Source organism: Plectropomus leopardus, chromosome 1 (genome assembly GCF_026936395.1).
Source record: "Plectropomus leopardus strain MGB_pleo_1.0 chromosome 1, ASM2693639v1, whole genome shotgun sequence".
Classification (NCBI taxonomy): domain Eukaryota; kingdom Metazoa; phylum Chordata; class Actinopteri; order Perciformes; family Serranidae; genus Plectropomus; species Plectropomus leopardus.
The window spans coordinates 24,065,621-24,085,426 of NC_142176.1; the positions used below are offsets into that span (position 1 = coordinate 24,065,621).

The following is a 19,806-nucleotide window of genomic DNA, read 5'->3' on the forward strand; positions in this document are numbered from 1 at the left end:
AAAAATGGCTGAAAATGACATAGAATAGCTTGTAGAGACGTGTTATAGTATACAAAGTAGAAATAAAGGCCAAAAATGACCAAAAACTTCATAATTTAGGATGTCAAAAAAATGGCCAACAAGGCAATAGTATAGTATGGCGAAAAAAGTCAAAATTTGACCGCTCCTAAAAATGGCTGAAAATGACATAGAATAGCTTGTAGAGACACATCATGGTATACGAACTGGGTACAATGGTCAAAAAATGCCAAAATCTTGTCATTTTGTCACGTCAAAAAAAATGGCCAACAAGGCAATAGTATAGTATGGCAATAAAAGTCAAAATTTGACCACTCGTAAAAATGGCTGAAAATGACATAGAATAGCTTGTAGAGACGTGTCATAGTATACAAAGTGGAAATAAAGGCCAAAAATGACCAAAAACTTCATAATTTAGAATGTCAAAAAAATGGCCAACAAGGCAATAGTATAGTATGGCGAAAAAGTCAAAAATTGGCCGCTCATAAAAATGGCTGAAAATGACATAGAATAGCTTGTAGAGACACGTTATGGTATACAAACTGGGTACAATGGTCTAAAAATGCCAAAATCTTGTCATTTTTTCACGTCAAAAAAAATGGCCAACAAGGCAATAGTATAGTATGGCGAAAAAAGTCAAAATTTGACTGCTCCTAAAAATGGCTGAAAATGACATAGACTAGCTTGTAGAGACACGTTATGGTATACAAACTGGGTACAATGGTCTAAAAATGCCAAAACCTTGATATTTTGTCACGTCAAAAAAATGGCCAACAAGGCAATAGTATAGTATGGCGAAAAACGTCAAAAATTGACCGCTCGTAAAAATGGCTGAAAATGACATAGAATAGCTTGTAGAGACGTGTCATAGTATACAAAGTGGAAATAAAGGCCATAAATAACCAAAAACTTCATAATTTAGAATGTTAAAAAAATGTCGAAAAGGGCAATAGTATAGTATGGCAAAAAAGTCAAAATTTGACCGTCCCTAGAAATGGCTGAAAACAACAGAGAATAGGTTTTATAGACTTGTACAAGTATATAAAGTGGAAATCATGGCCAATAAAGCCCAAAAACTTCATAATTTAGGATGTCAAAAAAATGGCCAAACATGCCATAGTATAGTATGTCGAAAATTATCAAATTTTGACTGGTCATGGAAATGTCTGAAAACCACATATAATACCTTTGTTACAAACCCAGCTCGCAATGGATAAAAGGGAAGGAAAACACACACAATTGTTGGAGGGATTGTGAATGATTGTATTTATTTTTAAAAAGGACACATGGATATTAAGTGCAAAACAGATAAAGGCCACCGGATGCTGTCAAAACAATGAAATAAATGTAACAAAAAGAGGACTCCTTTAAGCAAAACTGGAGCTGAGCATGTGCATCTAAAGATTACAGTGACAAATAACTCAAATATCTCTAAAACAAAACCTAACTAACTACTCTAGTGACTCAGTGAAAAACAGCAAGACAAATAACCAGCACCCCTGAACCTAGCGAAACTAAACAGTGACTAAACCTATGGTGAGTCCAGTACAAAATCAGTATTTTAATCTTACCATGGTCCAAATCTGGGACACGCACAGGACTCGAGTTCTCTTGCAATTTACACAATTCACAAGGAACAGCTTAGCAACGAGAAGGTACGGGTGGTGTCTGCTGCAATTAGTAGAGCACACTGGACTTTTATAACCGCCGTCCCTCCTGGATTGGTGGAGCCCCGCACTGACCAGCCGCACCAATCCCCAGCCACCGGGAAGGACACACCCTCTGGGGACAGCTGTAACTCAAATGGATGGTTAGACACTCACACATACATACATCCACAGACAGTGAAAGGAGGGGATAAGAGCTCATGGCTCAGGGCCGTAACAAGCTTCGAGAGGTGTGTCAAAGTATACAAACTGGAAATGAAGACCAGAAAAGGCCAAAAACTTCATGATTTAGGATGTCAAACAAAATGGGGAAAAAGGCAATAGTATAGTACGGTGAAAAAAGTCAAAATTTGACCACTCCTAAAAATGGCTGAAAATGACATAGAATAGCTTGTAGAGACGTGTCATAGTATACAAAGTTGAAATAAAGGCCACAAATGAGGAAAAACTTCGTAATTTAGGATGTCAAAAAAATGGCGACAAGGGCAATAGTATAGTATGGCGAAAAAAGTCAAAAATTTGACCGCCCCTAGAAATTGCTGAAAACGACATAGAATAACTTGCAGAAAAGTGTCATAGCATAGAAAGTGGAAATAAAGGCCGCAAATGACCAAAAACTTCAGAATTTAGGATGTCAAAAAAATGGCGAAAAAGGCAATAGAATAGTATGGCGAAAAAACTCAAAATTTGACCACTCATAAAAATGGCTGAAAATGACATAGAAGAGCTTGTAGAGACACATCATGGTATACAAACTGGGAACAACGGTCTAAAAATGCCAAAATCTTGTTATTTTGTCACGTAAAAAAAAATGGCCAACAAGGCAATAGTATAGTATGGCGAAAAAAGTCAAAATTTGACCGCTCCTCAAAATGGCTGAAAACGACATAGAATAGCTTGTAGAGACGTGTCATAGTTATACAAAGTTTAAATAAAGGCCACAAATGACCAAAAACTTCATAATTTAGGATGTCAAAAAAATGGCGAAAAAGGCAATAGAATAGTATGGCGAAAAAACTCAAAATTTGACCACTCATAAAAATGGCTGAAAATGACATAGAAGAGCTTGTAGAGACACGTCATGGTATACAAACTGGGAACAACGGTCTAAAAATGCCAAAATCTTGTTATTTTGTCACGTCAAAAAAAATGGCCAACAAGGCAATAGTATAGTATGGCGAAAAAAGTCAAAATTTGACCACTCGTAAAAATGGCTGAAAATAACATAAAATAGCTTGTAGAGACACATCATGGTATACAAACTGGGAACAACGGTCTAAAAATGCCAAAATCTTGTTATTTTGTCACGTAAAAAAAAATGGCCAACAAGGCAATAGTATAGTATGGCGAAAAAAGTCAAAATTTGACCGCTCCTCAAAATGGCTGAAAACGACATAGAATAGCTTGTAGAGACGTGTCATAGTTATACAAAGTTTAAATAAAGGCCACAAATGACCAAAAACTTCATAATTTAGGATGTCAAAAAAATGGCGAAAAAGGCAATAGAATAGTATGGCGAAAAAACTCAAAATTTGACCACTCATAAAAATGGCTGAAAATGACATAGAAGAGCTTGTAGAGACACATCATGGTATACAAACTGGGAACAACGGTCTAAAAATGCCAAAATCTTGTTATTTTGTCACGTAAAAAAAAATGGCCAACAAGGCAATAGTATAGTATGGCGAAAAAAGTCAAAATTTGACCACTCGTAAAAATGGCTGAACACGACATAGAACAGCTTGTAGAGACGTATCATAGTTATACAAAGTTTAAATAAAGGCCACAAATGACCAAAAACTTCAGAATTTAGGATGTCAAAAAAATGGCCAACAAGGCAATAGTATAGTATGGCGAAAAAAGTCAAAATTTGACCGCTCCTAAAAATGGCTGAAAATGACATAGAATAGCTTGTAGAGATACGTCATGGTATACAAACTGGGAACAACGGTCTAAAGATGCCAAAATCTTGTTATTTTGTCACGTCAAAAAAAATGGCCAACAAGGCAATAGTATAGTATGGCGAAAAAAGTCAAAATTTGACCGCTCATAAAAATGGCTGAAAATGACATAGAATAGCTTGTAGAGACGTGTCATAGTATACAAAGTGGAAATAAGGGCCAAAAATGAGGAAAAACTTCATAATTTAGGATGTCAAAAAAATGGCGACAAGGGCAATAGTATAGTATGGCGAAAAAAGTCCAAATTTGACCGCTCCTAAAAATGGCTGAAAACAACATTGAATAGCTTGTAGAGACATGTCATAGTATACAAAGTGGAAATAAAGGCCACAAATGAACAAAAACTTCATAATTTAGGATGTTTAAAAAATGGCGAAAAAGGCAAACGTATAGTATAACAAAAAAAGTCAAAATTTGACCGCTCCTAAAAATGGCTGAAAATGACATAGAATAGCTTGTAGAGACGTGTCAGAGTATACAAAGTGGAAATAAAGGCCACAAATGACCAAAAACTTCATAATTTAGGATGTCAAAAAAATGGCCAACAAGGCAATAGTATAGTATGGCGAAAAAAGTCAAAATTTGACCGCTCCTAAAAATGGCTGAAAATGACATAGAATAGCTTATAGAGACATGTCATGGTATACAAACTGGGAACAACGGTCTAAAAATGCGAAAATCTTGTTATTTTGTCACGTCAAAAAAAATGGCCAACAAGGCAATAGTATAGTATGGCGAAACAAGTCAAAATTTGACCCCTCGTAAAAATGGCTGAAAATGACATAGAATAGCTTGTAGAGACGTGTCATCGTATACAAAATTTAAATAAAGGCCACAAATGACCAAAAACTTCATAATTTAGGATGTTAAAAAAATGGCGAAAAAGGCAATAGTATAGTATGATGAAAAAAGTCAAAATTTGACCGCTCAGAAAATGGCTGAAAATGACATAGAATAGCTTGTAGAGATCCGTCATGGTATACAAACTGGGAACAACGGTGTAAAAATGCCAAAATCTTGTTATTTTGTTACTTCAAAAAAAATGGCCAACAAGGCAATAGTATAGTATGGCGAAAAAAGTCAAAAATTTGACCGCCCCTAGAAATTGCTGAAAACGACATACAATAGCTTATAGAGACATGTCATGGTATACAAACTGGGAACAACGGTCTAAAAATGCCAAAATCTTGTTATTTTGTCACGTCAAAAAAAATGGCCAACAAGGCAATAGTATAGTATGGCGAAAAAAGTCAAAATTTGACCGCTCGTAAAAATGGCTGAAAACAACATAGAATAGCTTGTAGAGACGTGTCATAGTAAACAAAGTGGAAATAAAGGCCACAAATGACCAAAAACTTCATAATTTAGGATGTTAAAAAAATGGCGAAAAAGGCAATAGTATAGTATGACGAAAAAAAGTCAAAATATGACCGCTCGTAAAAATGGCTGAAAATGACATAGAATGGCTTGTAGAGACGTGTCATAGTATACAAAGTGGAAATAAAGGCCACAAATGACCAAAAACTTCAGAATTTAGGATGTCAAAAAAATGGCGAAAAAGGCAATAGAATAGTATGGCGAAAAAACTCAAAATTTGACCACTCAGAAAAATGGCTGAACACGACATAGAATAGCTTACAGAGACACATCATGGTATACAAACTGGGAACAACGGTCTAAAAATGCCAAAATCTTGTTATTTTGTAACGTCAAAAAAAAATGGCCAACAAGGCAATAGTATAGTATGGCGAAACAAGTCAAAATTTGACCGCTCCTAAAAATGGCTGAAAATAACATAGAATAGCTTGTAGAGACGTGTCAGAGTATACAAAGTGGAAATAAAGGCCACAAATGACCAAAAACTTCATAATTTAGGATGTCAAAAAAATGGCCAACAAGGCAATAGTATAGTATGGCGAAAAAAGTCAAAATTTGACCGCTCCTAAAAATGGCTGAAAATGACATAGAATAGCTTATAGAGACATGTCATGGTATACAAACTGGGAACAACGGTCTAAAAATGCGAAAATCTTGTTATTTTGTCACGTCAAAAAAAATGGCCAACAAGGCAATAGTATAGTATGGCGAAAAAAGTCAAAATTTGACCGCTCGTAAAAATGGCTGAAAACAACATAGAATAGCTTGTAGAGACGTGTCATAGTAAACAAAGTGGAAATAAAGGCCACAAATGACCAAAAACTTCATAATTTAGGATGTTAAAAAAATGGCGAAAAAGGCAATAGTATAGTATGACGAAAAAAGTCAAAATTTGACCGCTCGTAAAAATGGCTGAAAATGACATAGAATAGCTTGTAGAGATCCGTCATGGTATACAAACTGGGAACAACGGTCTAAAAATGCCAAAATCTTGTTATTTTGTTACTTCAAAAAAAATGGCCAACAAGGCAATAGTATAGTATGGCGAAAAAAGTCAAAAATTTGACCGCCCCTAGAAATTGCTGAAAACGACATAGAATAGCTTATAGAGACATGTCATGGTATACAAACTGGGAACAACGGTCTAAAAATGCCAAAATCTTGTTATTTTGTCACGTCAAAAAAAATGGCCAACAAGGCAATAGTATAGTATGGCGAAAAAAGTCAAAAATTGGCCGCTCATAAAAATGGCTGAAAACAACATAGAATAGCTTGTAGAGACGTGTCATAGTAAACAAAGTGGAAATAAAGGCCACAAATGACCAAAAACTTCATAATTTAGGATGTTAAAAAAATGGCGAAAAAGGCAATAGTATAGTATGACGAAAAAAAGTCAAAATATGACCGCTCGTAAAAATGGCTGAAAATGACATAGAATGGCTTGTAGAGACGTGTCATAGTATACAAAGTGGAAATAAAGGCCACAAATGACCAAAAACTTCATAATTTAGGATGTCAAAAAAATGGCGAAAAAGGCAATAGAATAGTATGGCGAAAAAACTCAAAATTTGACCACTCAGAAAAATGGCTGAACACGACATAGAATAGCTTGTAGAGACACGTCATGGTATACAAACTGGGAACAACGGTCTAAAAATGCCAAAATCTTGTTATTTTGTAACGTCAAAAAAAAATGGCCAACAAGGCAATAGTATAGTATGGCGAAACAAGTCAAAATTTGACCGCTCCTAAAAATGGCTGAAAATAACATAGAATAGCTTGTAGAGACGTGTCATAGTACACAAAGTGGAAATAAATGCCACAAATGACCAAAAACTTCATAATTTAGGATGTCAAAAAAATGGCCAACAAGGCAATAGTATATTATGGCGAAAAAAAGTCAAAATTTGACCGCTCCTAAAAATGGCTGAAAATGACATAAAATAGCTTGTAGAGACATGTCAATGTATACAAAGTAGAAATGAAGGCAAAAAATGGCCAAAAACTTCATAATTTAGGATGTGAAGAAAATGGCCAACAAGGCAATAGTATAGTATGGCGATAAAAGTCAAAATTTGACTGCTCCTAAAAATGGCTGAAAACGACATAGAATAGCTTGTAGAGACATGTCATAGTATACAAAGTAGAAATGAAGGCCAAAAATGAACAAAAACTTCATAATTTAGGATGTCAAAAAAATGGCCAACAAGGCAATAGTATAGTATGGCGAAAAATGTCAAAATTTGACCGCTCCTAAAAATGGCTGAAAATGACATAGAATAGCTTGTAGAGATACTTCATGGTATACAAACTGGGAACAACGGTCTAAAAATGCCAAAATTTTGTTATTTTGTCATGTCAAAAAAAATGGCCAACAAGGCAATAGTATAGTATGACGAAATAAGTCAAAATTTGACCCCTCCTAAAAATGGCTGAAAATGACATAGAATAGCTTGTAGAGACACGTCATGATATACAAACTGGGAACAACGGTCTAAAAATGCCAAAATCTTGTTATTTTGTCACGTCAAAAAAAATGGCCAACAAGGCAATAATATAGTATGGCGAAAAAAGTCAAAATTTGACCAGTCGTAAAAATGGCTGAAAATGACATAGAATAGCTTATAGAGATGTATCATAGTTATACAAAGTTTAAATAAAGGCCACAAATGACCAAAAACTTCATAATTTAGGATGTCAAAAAAATGGCCATGGCGAAAAAAGTCAAAATTTGACCGCTCGTAAAAATGGCTGAAAATGACATAGAATAGGTTGTAGAGATACGTCATGGTATACAAACTGGGAACAACGGTCTAAAAATGCCAAAATTTTGTTATTTTGTCACGTCAAAAAAAATGGCCAACAAGGCAATATGGCGAAAAAAGTCAAAATTTGACCGCTCGTAAAAATGGCTGAAAATGACATAGAATAGCTTGTAGAGACGTGTCATAGTATACAAAGTAGAAATAAAAGCTACAAATGACCAAAAACTTCATAATTTAGGATGTTAAAAAAATGGCCAAAATAGCAATAGTATAGTATGACGAAAAAAGTCAAAATTTGACCGCTCGTAAAAATGGCTGAAAATGACATAGAATAGCTTGTAGAGACACGTCATGGTATACAAACTGGGAACAACGGTCTAAAAAAGCCAAAATCTTGTTATTTTGTCACGTCAAAAAAAATGGCCAACAAGGCAATAGTATAGTATGGCGAAAAAAGTTACAATTTGACCGCTCCGAAAAATAGCTGAAAACGACATTGAATAGCTTGTAGAGACGTGTCATAGTTATACAAAGTGGAAATAAAGGCCACAAATGACCAAAAACTTCAATAATTTTGGATGTCAAAAACATGGCCAACAAGGCAATAGTATAGTATGGCGTAAAAAGTCAAAAATTGACCGCTCCTAAAAATGGCTGAAAATGACATAGAATAGCTTGTAGAGATACATCATGGTATACAAACTGGGAACAACGGTCTAAAAATGCCAAAATTTTGTTATTTTGTCATGTCAAAAAAAATGGCCAACAAGGCAATAGTATAGTATGGCGAAAAAGTCAAAATTTGACCGCTCGTAAAAATGGCTGAAAACGACATAGAATAACTTGTCAGGATGCGTCATAGTATAGAAAGTAGAAATAAAGGCCACAAATGACCAAAAACTTCATAATTTAGGATGTTAAAAAAATGGCGAAAGAGGCAATAGTATAGTATGACGAAATAAGTCAAAATTTGACCCCTCGTAAAAATGGCTGAAAATGACATAGAATAGCTTGTAGAGACACGTCATGGTATACAAACTGGGAACAACGGTCTAAAAATGCCAAAATCTTGTTATTTTGTCACGTCAAAAAAAATGGCCAACAAGGCAATAGTATAGTATGGCAAAAAAAGTCAAAATTTGACCAGTCGTAAAAATGGCTGAAAATGACATTGAATAGCTTGTAGAGACGTGTCATAGTTATACAAAGTGGAAATAAAGGCCACAAATGACCAAAAACTTCAGAATTTAGGATGTTAAAAAAATGGCGACAAGGGCAATAGTATAGTATGGCGAAAAAAGTCAAAATTAGACCGCACCTAAAAATGGCTGAAAATGACATAGAATAGCTTGTAGAGATACGTCATGGTATACAAACTGGGAACAACGGTCTAAAAATGCCAAAATCTTGTTATTTTGTCACGTCAAAAAAAATGGCCAACAAGGCAATAGTATAGTATGGCGAAAAAAGTCAAAATTTGACCGCTCGTAAAAATGGCTGAAAACAACATATAATAGCTTGTAGAGACGTGTCATAGTATACAAAGTGGAAATAAAGGCCACAAATGACCAAAAACTTCATAATTTAGGATGTCAAAAAAATGGCCAACAAGGAAATAGTATAGTATGGCGAAAAAAGTCAAAAATGTGGCCGCCCCTATAAATTGCTGAAAACGACATAGAATACCTTGCAGAAACGTGTCATAGCATAGAAAGTGGAAATAAAGGCCACAACTGACCAAAAACATCATAATTTAGGATGTCAAAAAAATGGCGAAAAAGGCAATAGTATAGTATGGCGAAAAAAGTCAAAATTTGACCCTTCGTAAAAATGGCTGAAAATGACATAGAATAGCTCGTAGAGATGTGTCATAGTATACAAAGTGGAAAAAAAGGCCACAAATGACCAAAAACTTCATAATTTAGGATGTTAAAAAAATGGTGACAAGGGCAATAGTATATCCATCCATCCATCCATCCATCCATCCATTTTCTTCCGCTTATCCGGGGTCGGGTCGCAGGGGCAGCAGCCTAAGCAGGGAAACCCAGACTTCCCTCTCCCCGGCCACTTGATCCAGCTCTTCCCGGGGGACCCCGAGGCGTTCCCAGGCCAGCTGAGAGTCGTAGTCTCTCCAGCGTGTCCTGGGTCTTCCCCGGGGCCTCCTACTGTTGGGACGTGCCCTGAACACCTCACCAGGGAGGCGTCCTGGAGGCATCCTAATTAGATGCCCGAGCCACCTCATCTGGCTCTTCTCAATGCGGAGGAGCAGCGGCTCTACTCCGAGCTCCTCCCGGTTGACCGAGCTTCTCACCCTATCTCTAAGGGAGAGCCCAGCTACCCTACGGAGGAAACTCATTTCGGCCGCTTATACCCGCGATCTTGTTCTTTCGGTCACTACCCAAAGCTCATGACCATAGGTGAGGCTAGGAACGAAGATCGACTGGTAAATCGAGAGCTTTGCCTTTCGGCTCAGCTCCCTCTTCACCAAGACAGACCGGTGCAGAGTCCACATTACTGCAGACGCTGCACCGATCCGCCTGTCGGTCTCCCGTCCCATCCTTCCCTCACTCGTGAACAAGACCCCGAGGTACTTAAACTCCTCCACTTGGGGCGGGACTTCATCCCCGATCCGGAGGGGGCACGCCACCCTTTTCCTGCTGAGAACCATGGTCTCGGATTTGGAGGTGTTGATTCTCATTCCAGCCGCTTCACACTCGGCTGCGAACCGATCCAGTGAGAGCTGAAGGTTGCAGCCCGATGAAGCCAACAGGACCACATCATCTGCAAAGAGCAGAGACCTAATCCTGAGGTCACCAAACCGGACCCCCTCAACACCCTGGCTGCGCCTAGAAATTCTGTCCATAAAAGTTATGAACAGAATCGGCGACAAAGGGCAGCCCTGGCGGAGTCCAACCCTCACCGGAAACGAGTTCGACTTAATGCCGGCAATGCGGACCAAGCTCCGGCACCGGTCATACAGGGAACGGACAGCCCGTATCAGGGAGTCCGAAACCCCATATTCCTGGAGAACCCCCCACAGGACTCCCCGAGGGACACGGTCGAATGCCTTCTCCAAGTCCACAAAGCACGTGGACTGGTTGGGCAAACTCCCAAGCACCCTCAAGGATCCTGCCAAGGGTCCAGAGCTGGTCCACAGTTCCACGACTGGGGCGAAAACCGCATTGCTCCTCCTGAATCCGGGGTTCGACTATCCGGCGGACCCTCCTCTCTAGTACCCCCGAATAGACCTTACCAGGGAGGCTGAGGAGTGTGATCTCCCTGTAGTTGGAACACACCCTCCGGTCCCCCTTCTTGAAAAGAGGGACCACCACCCCAGTCTGCCAGTCCAAGGGCACTGCCCCCAATGTCCACGCAATGTTGCAGAGTCGTGTCAGCCACGACAGCCCCACAACATCCAGGGCCTTGAGGAACTCCGGGCGGACCTCGTCCACCCCCGGGGCCCTGCCACCGAGGAGCTTTTTGACCACCTCGGTAACCTCAGCCCCAGAGATAGAGGAGCCCACCCCCGGGTCCCCAGGCCCTGCTTCCCCAACGGAAGGCGTGTCGGTGGGATTGAGGAGGTCTTCAAAGTATTCCTTCCACCGATCCACAACGTCCCGAGTCGAGATCAGCAGCGCCCCGTCGCCACAATACACAGTGTTGACGGAGTACTGTTTCCCCCTCCTGAGACGCCGGATGGTGGTCCAGAACCTCTTCGAAGCCGTCCGGAAGTCGTTTTCCATGGCCTCGCCGAACTCCTCCCATGCCCGGGTTTTCGCCTCGGCGACCGCCGCCGCCGCACTCCGCTTGGCCTGTCGGTACCTGTCTGCTGCCTCCGGAGTCCCACAGGCCAAGAAGGCCCGATAGGACTCCTTCTTCAGCTTGACGGCACCCCTTACCGCCGGTGTCCACCAGCAGGTTCGGGTGTTGCCGCCCCGACAGGCACCAACCACCTTACGGCCACAGCACTGGTCGGCCGCCTCAGCAATGGAGGCATGGAACACGGCCCACTCGGACTCAATGTCCCCAGCCTCCCCCGGGACATGGTCGAAGCTCTTCCGGAGGTGGGAGTTGAAGCTCCTTCTGACAGGAGACTCTGCCAGGCGTTCCCAGCAGACCCTCACAATGTGTTGGGTCTGCCAGGTCTGACCGGCGTCTCCCCCACCATCGGAGCCAACTCACCACCAGGTGGTGATTGGTTGACAGCTCCGCCCCTCTCTTCACCCGAATGTCCAAGACATACGGCGATACGAGTCCAACGATACGACTACAAAGTCGATCATTGAACTGCGGCCTAGGGTGTCCTGATGCCAAGTGCGCATATGGACACCCTTATGCTTGAACATGGTGTTCGTTATGGACAATCTGTGGCGATGCAGAAATCCAATAACAAAACACCACTCTGGTTCAGATCGGGGGGGCCATTCCTCCCGATCACACCCCTCCAGGTCTCACTGTCGTTGCCAACGTGAGCGTTGAAGTCCCCCAGCAGAACGAGGGAGTCCCCAGAAGGAGCACTCTCCAGCACCCCCTCTAAGGACTCCAAAATGGGTGGATACTCTGAACTGCTGTTTGGACCATAGGCACAAACAACAGTCAGGATCCGTCCCCCAACCCGAAGGCGGAGGGAGGCTACCCTCTCATTCACCGGTGTAAACTCCAACGTGCAGGCACCAAGCCGGGGGGCAATAAGTATTTCTACCCCTGCCCGGCGCATCTCACCAGTGGCAACTCCAGAGTGGAAGAGAGTCCATCCCCCCTCAAGAAGACTGGTTCCGGAGCCCAAGCCATGCATCGAGGTGAGGCCGACTATATCTAGTCGGAACTTCTCAACCTCGCGCACCAGCTCAGGCTCCTTTCCCACCAGAGAGGTGACATTCCATGTCCCCAGAGCTAGCTTCTGCAGCCGAGGATCGGACCGCCAAGGTCCCCGCCTTCAGCTGCCGCCCAGCTCACATTGCACCCGACCCCTACGGCCCCTCCTACGGGTGGTGAGCCCACGGGAAGGAGGTCCCATGTCACCTCTTCGGGCTGTGCCCGGCCGGGCCCCATGGGTAAAGGCCCGGCCACCAGGCGCTCGCCATCGAGCCCCACCCCCGGGCCTGGCTCCAGGGGGGGGGCCCCGGTGACCCACGTCCGGGCGAGGGGAACTCCAAACCATTGATTGATGTCATCATAGGGGTCTTGTGAGCTACACTTTGTCTGGTCCCTCCCCTAGGACCTGTTTGCCATGGGTGACCCTACCAGGGGCATGAAGCCCCCGACAACTGAGCTCCTAGGATCACTGGGACACGCAAACCCCTCCACCACGATAAGGTGGTAGCTCAGGGAGGGGACAAATGACAAAAAAAGTCAAAATTTGACCACTCCTAAAAATGGCTGAAAATGACATAGAATAGCTTGTAGAGATACGTCATGGTATACAAACTGGGAACAACGGTCTAAAAATGCCAAAATTTTGTTATTTTGTCACGTCAAAAAAAATGGCCAACAAGGCAATAGAATAGTATGGCGAAAAAAGTCAAAATTTGACCGCTCCTAAAAATGGCTGAAAACGACATAGAATAGCTTTTAGAGACGTGTGATAGTATACAAAGTGGAAATAAAGGCCACAAATGACCAAAAACCTCATAATTTAGGATGTCAAAAAAATGGCGACAAGGGCAATAGTATAGTATGGCGAAAAAAGTCAAAATTTGACCGCTCCTAAAAATGGCTGAAAATGACATAGAATAGCTTGTATAGATGCGTCATGGTATACAAAGTGGGAATAAATGCCAGAGAAGGCCCAAAACTTCATGATTTAGGATGTCAAAAACATGGCCAACAAGGCAATAGTATAGTATGACGAAAAAAGTCAAAATTTGACTGCTCCTAAAAATGGCTGAAAACGACAATGAATAGCTTGTAGAGACTTGTACAAGTATATAAAGTGGAAATAATGGTTAAAAAGACCAAAAACTTCATAATTTAGCATGTCAAAAAAATGGCGAAAAACGCCATAGTATAGTATGTCAAAAAATGTGAAAATTTAACTAGTCATTAAAATGTCTGAAAACCACATATAATAGCTTTTGGTTACAGTTCTGACTACATACAGTACTATGACTTCTTGGTTATATATTGGACGACATACAGTTCTATGACTTTTTGGTTATGTTTTGGACAACTTACTATGGTGTGACTCTTAGGTCGTATTTTGGACAACATACTAGTGTGACTTTTTGGTCATATTTTGGACGACATACTAAAGTATGTTTTTTCGGTCATAATGTGAAAGGCATGCAATACAAGGACTTGTTAGTCATATTTTGGACGACATACTATACTATGACTTTTTTGTCATATTTTGGACGACATACTATCCTATGAATTTTTTATGATATTTTCAACGACACACAATACTATGATTTTTTTTCTGATATTTTGGATCAGATACTTTACTGTAACTTTTTTACTTTATCTTTGATATGCTAAATCATGACTTATTATTGGCATTTATAATGACATACTTTATATTATATATGTTTTATGTTATTTATTTAGGAAAGACCCTTCCATGCACTCTGCGGTGTACTTTTTTGACATACTGCAACTTTTTTCTACAACTACGACTTTTTTATCATATTTTATTCCATGCCATACAAGTGTGTTCAAGACAACATTTCGATCCCACATGAATCGTCTATCATCAGACTTTATGATGACTTCAATATTACTTTTTTTTCGTATTTCGGACGATATACTTTTATATTATTTCTTTGTCATATTTGGACGACATGATATACTATGAATGTTTTTGTCATATTTTGGATGACATACTATACTGTGATTTTTTTCCCCAATTTTTTAAGGGCATTTTTGATTGTGATATCTTAAATATAATTTTATGACATCATCATATACTGTGACTTTTTTTAATTATTTTTTTAAGGCTTAGTATACTGTGACTTCTTTAGTGACATTTGCATGGCATAGTGTACTATTTTTTTGGACATTTTTATGGCACTCGATGATTTTTTCATACTGTAACATTTTCAGTTCATTTTATGGCATACTTTAGTATGATATAAGACTTTTGACATACTGTACGATGAAGTTCTATAAGACTTTTTTAATGTATTTGTGCATGCATTCTATACTGTGACTTCATGACATATTTAATGGCATGCCTATGCCCCAATGTTTTTGACAGTTTTATGGAAAACTTCACTGATATTTTTAGGATTTTCTATGTCCTAGATTATTATGTTTTTTAAGATATTTGTAGATATGCTATATTATGAATTTTATGACATTTAAGAGGTCATTCTAAAACAGTTTTCTGACAATTTATGGCATACTGAATTCTATTTTTAGGACATTTATATCATACTATAAAATGTCATTTTAATAACATTTTTGAGGTTATAGTGTGCCATGAAGTCAGTAATTTGGTCTCTTTTTTCATCAGATCCAAACTGAAGATTGAAGACATTAAAGAAGCCAACAAAGCTCTTCAGGTGAAGAAAAACTCTACACAACTTGTTTTTGTCAAATATGTTGTGCTGTTTTGTAGCATTTATGATGTTTTGGTGAAACAGAAGTCAGTGTTGTGTTGTTGCAGGGAGGTCAGGTTTGGTTGAAGGACAAGGAAGCCAGCCACTGCAAGCTGTGTGAGAAGGAGTTTTCGATCTCAAGACGAAAGGTCAGTCAACAAATGACCTCAAATAAGAAATGAGGATTTCCTATTTTGTGTATTCACGCATCCGAAATCAAGACACGGTCAAAACTAGCACTGCATTTCATCTGGGGGCACTGATATGATGGTGACGAAGTTAGTAATCCGCTATTTTTTTGTTTCGCATAAGTACATGCAAACTGATAAAACAATTTTAAATCTTTCCATTTGGATTTACTTTCTGTTTTGACATCTTTTTTTATGCGCAGTCTGAAAATCATCTCTCGTTAAGAAAGTAATTTGTTTTAGTATCCAGCCACATATAGCATTTTTCTAACTTTCTGTTTCTCTCTGCAGCACCACTGTAGGAACTGTGGGGAGATTTTCTGTAACAGCTGCTCCGACAATGAGCTCCCTCTGCCCGCCTCACCAAAACCAGTCAGAGTCTGTGACACCTGCCACGCCCTCCTCCTTCAGCGATGCTCCTCCAATCCTACGTGATCACTTCAAACTATCTGAGACAGACTGATGAATGCCCTCTGTAAGATCCACCTCCAGGCTTCTCTCAACAGAGTTTGCTGATAAAACTGGACCATGTGCATGAACATTTAGTACATATTTCGTTTTGATTCACTACTTTATTTGCAAACGCTCTGCAAAATACATTAAAACATCTCATCTGGTAAGCAAACAGAGATGAAATCAGCTCACTATAACGTGGGCCAACATGTCTTATTGGAAATTGAATGTGCGAGAATATTTGGTCTGCTTTATTATCAGTAACAGTCATGTCTTTTGGCAGTTAAGTGGTCCTAAATTCACATCAGTTATTCAAAAGAAAGTATTCAAATTAAATTTAGATATCACTGACCATGACAGAGGGAGTCACATGAGGACGGAGCTCTGAAAGGAGGAACTAATTTAGAAAACGGTATTGAATGTGATGAGCACTGCTGCAGACTCTCAACCAGACCTTCAGTCTTATGTTGTACTACATCATCATAACTGATGTAACAAGCTTCAGTATATTGTAAAGGAATAGCCAAACAGATGAAACTATATCATTTCTAAATGTGGTATCACAGCCTTGTTACTGAATCTGACTGCAAAGCGCCCTCTTCTGAGTGGGAGTGAAACTGACACAATGGAAACATTTGCACAGACACAGAAGATCAAGTCAATCTGACAGACGGGTAAATTCCAACTTTTAGTATTTAGAATGAAATATAAAGTTGACATATTTCTTTTTAGTTGTCTGGGAAAAGACCTGAATTTGTTTACTTTGTTATTTCACAAGAGCAAAATGGGAACATGGTTTGTAACAACAAGACTTTTATTCAAACTGATTTTAGGGAACGTTCAGATTTTGTTTTGCTGACACTATGATCAGACTAGTTCCCCATTGAGCTGTGGCTCTGAAATGAACTGAAAATCGTTTTTGGCTTTTTTGGCGTTTTTTTGTTTTTTTTTTCTAATCTGGATTGGTGTCGTTTGCACCCATGTGAATGTAATGAATATTACACACTTGTGCTCCTCATCTTGCCAAAACAAGCCCTAGATTTCTGTAGGCAGGATTTCTGCACAGAGAATCAAAAATAAAATATTTCATAGTAGCAACACTAGCCTACACTATGGGCCAAGTATGCAAATCGAGATAAAAGACACATTTCACTGTTTGATGGGCCCGTGATGCAGTGGATGCTGCTTTAAAGGGATAGTTAAGATCTCTTGCAGTGGGGTTGTATGAGGTACTTACCCATCGTCAGTGTATTATCTTCAGTAGTTGGCAGTTGGCAGGCCCCCAGTTTTAAGCTAAGCGATTTACTGCTGGTGACAGGGTCAGTATTGTAGCCACCTTAAAAAAAAGGACAATCTAAAAAAAGAAAGAAAAAAATCAACATCAGTTTTTGTAAGCTATATTTAGAACATTTTCATCCTTTACCTTGCATTCAGGCAGCTGTTTCCCTTTGCAATCTTCTTTAAGAAGAAATGTATTTTCAATATCTATGTTTAAATAAGAGATCAGAATTATAAGTATATTGTAGAAGGCAGAAGAAGGCTTGGAAGAGGGACAGCTCTCGGTCCAAGTCGGGTCAGCCACGCCCTACTACCAGCTCTCCTCCCTGTCTTCGTCCCGTGCCTTCAGTTTCGTTTCTCCCCTCTGGTCTGATTTATGGTTTAGCTCAGGCCACCGGTGGAGATCCTCTCGCGGTCTGCAGCATTCAGTCCAAACCCCACACCACTTTCCCGGATGTAAGTTCCACTCTGTCGTAGAAAAGTTGTGCTTCAGCAGAAGGGGCAAAAAAAAAAAAGAGAAAAATATAGCAAAAAAAAAGTAGCAAGGATTTGCGGTGCTACCGGCTGCTGCATCTACATGCACTGCCGTCGTCATAGCAGTAAGACACACACTGGCCTATACTGTCTCACTTGCTGATAGAGTTGTGCCAATCGTCAGTAGAGCCGATGGCTTTATCAATATCTAGATGACATTTGGCTTTTTCTCCTATTAATGTAGGCCACTAGAGGGAGAAAGGAGACAGCGTGAGATCTGCATGGCATGAAGAAAAAAAAACACAAAACAATCTAATTTTTGTTTTAAACTTAATGACCCTGACGAATAATTCATTTGATTGTTTCGAGCAATTTATGTGTTAAATAGTCAATCCTTTAGATTATGATTGATGATAACTAACTGTTGTGGTGGGCCTTCAGCACATGGTGTGCATGCACAGAGTGAAAATCTACACTCTCTTTAAAGCTCCAAACTCCTTTGACAAAAACAGTAAATTTACATTGCAGAGCGCAGGAGTCCCGGTCTACCACTTCCTCAGCCGCTCGTGCTGTTGTGGTGGCTTTGGAAAGAGCATAAATAACAGCTTCAGTACCCTGGCAAGGTTAAGTGGTGAAAATATTCCAAATATAGTGGACACTTAAACAGGTTTCCCATGGTCATGGATAACCTGGAAAGTAGTGGAGTTTCACAATCTAATTTTCCAGGCCTGGAAAAGTCATGGAATTAGAAAAAAATCATTAAAAGTTTGGGAAAAGTCATTTAATTTGTTTTGGGTAATGAAATTAGTTACAATAATGTTCAGTAATTTTTGGAAGGGTAGTGCTGCCACGCCAGAAAAAAAAACAAACAACTGATCAGTATCCGGTAATAACGTGAAAAATGTCGTTATTGACAAATAATAAATAACACAAACTTTGCATATTATAATGGAATCACTTATATTTTAACATGAAACATTTCACATTTAACAAGATAAAAAGTAACTTGTTAAAAAAAGAAAAGTTTGTGTTCAAGTGTTATTACCTGATACCCGTCAGTATTTTTTTTTAACTTTGGTAACTTTGCTTTGGTAACAATTTGGAGTAAATTCACTTTGTGTTATATGTTGTGAATGATCATTAAGCATTTTTTACACTGATTATGGATAAGTACCTCTTAAAACTCCACTTCAAAAATCCAAACTACCTCTTTAAGAACCAGGATGAGCAACAGATGCAGTTATCTCTGGTAACAGATTAAAATCAGTCAAACTGGCTCTGGAGTTGATGGACCACTGGTGGTTAGCCACCAACATGACATGAGTATTACAAACTTCTGACACCATAACTACAAAATGTGTTTGAGCACTTGCCAAACTTATATAACCTATAATAATGATGAATTTGAGAGTATTTATATTTGATTTTGCTTTATGTCATTTTCAGAAGTCCGGGGAGCCTGTTTGAGTTTTCCTTGGTTACTTGAAGTTAGTTGTAATTGATAGAAACAATATAGAAGAACCACATTTTACTGCTGCTCCATTCCTGAGGGGATAAGTTTGAAACTCTAAACCATTTTTGTTCCTTTTTTTTTTACTGCGTTTGTGTTGTCAAAATAATGCTGATGACTGCACTCTTCAGTGACGGGTTATAAGAGCTCAACAGCACATTCTGGTTTTGTACTTATATAAACAATGTTTACAACCTGTGACCTTTCAAGAACTGAAGTATTCATTCCCTGAAGAGATAAAACAGGCCTGGGTTCATTTCACCAAGATTTGTTTTTTTTTAAAATCGTATTTAAAAACTAACCAATTTATCATATCATCAAATAGTATACACAAATGTTTTTGAATTGCACCCAGGCCTGAAACCTTTTTGTACAGTGATGCTCTTATAAATCTCCCAGCTTTAAATGGGACATGTTGTATGTATATAATGTTGATAATCACTGTGGCTCTTTAGCTTACTAAATCCTGCCAGTTTAATATTAACAATATTGCCAACAGTATGTTGCCTTGACTGTGTAGCAGTTTCTGATTAAATCACGTTACAAACAGAACCTTTTTGTTTTTGAAATTTATCCT

At 39.4% G+C, this 19,806-nt stretch overlaps 1 protein-coding gene across 3 annotated transcripts in view; it reads left to right on the top strand.

The window, feature by feature from the left end:
* rufy2 (RUN and FYVE domain containing 2) overlaps positions 1–19,781 on the top strand; it is a 61,830-nt gene extending 42,049 nt beyond the window's left edge. For all 3 annotated transcript variants that reach the window (XM_088078326.1, XM_042499207.2, XM_042499290.2), the window contains 3 exons: positions 15,242–15,290; positions 15,395–15,475; positions 15,806–19,781. In XM_088078326.1, coding sequence (XP_087934452.1) covers positions 15,242–15,290; positions 15,395–15,475; positions 15,806–15,949 — 274 coding nt within the window. In that variant the 3' untranslated portion in view covers positions 15,950–19,781. The remainder of the gene's footprint in view (positions 1–15,241; positions 15,291–15,394; positions 15,476–15,805) is intronic.
* The last annotated feature ends 25 nt before the right edge of the window (positions 19,782–19,806 follow it).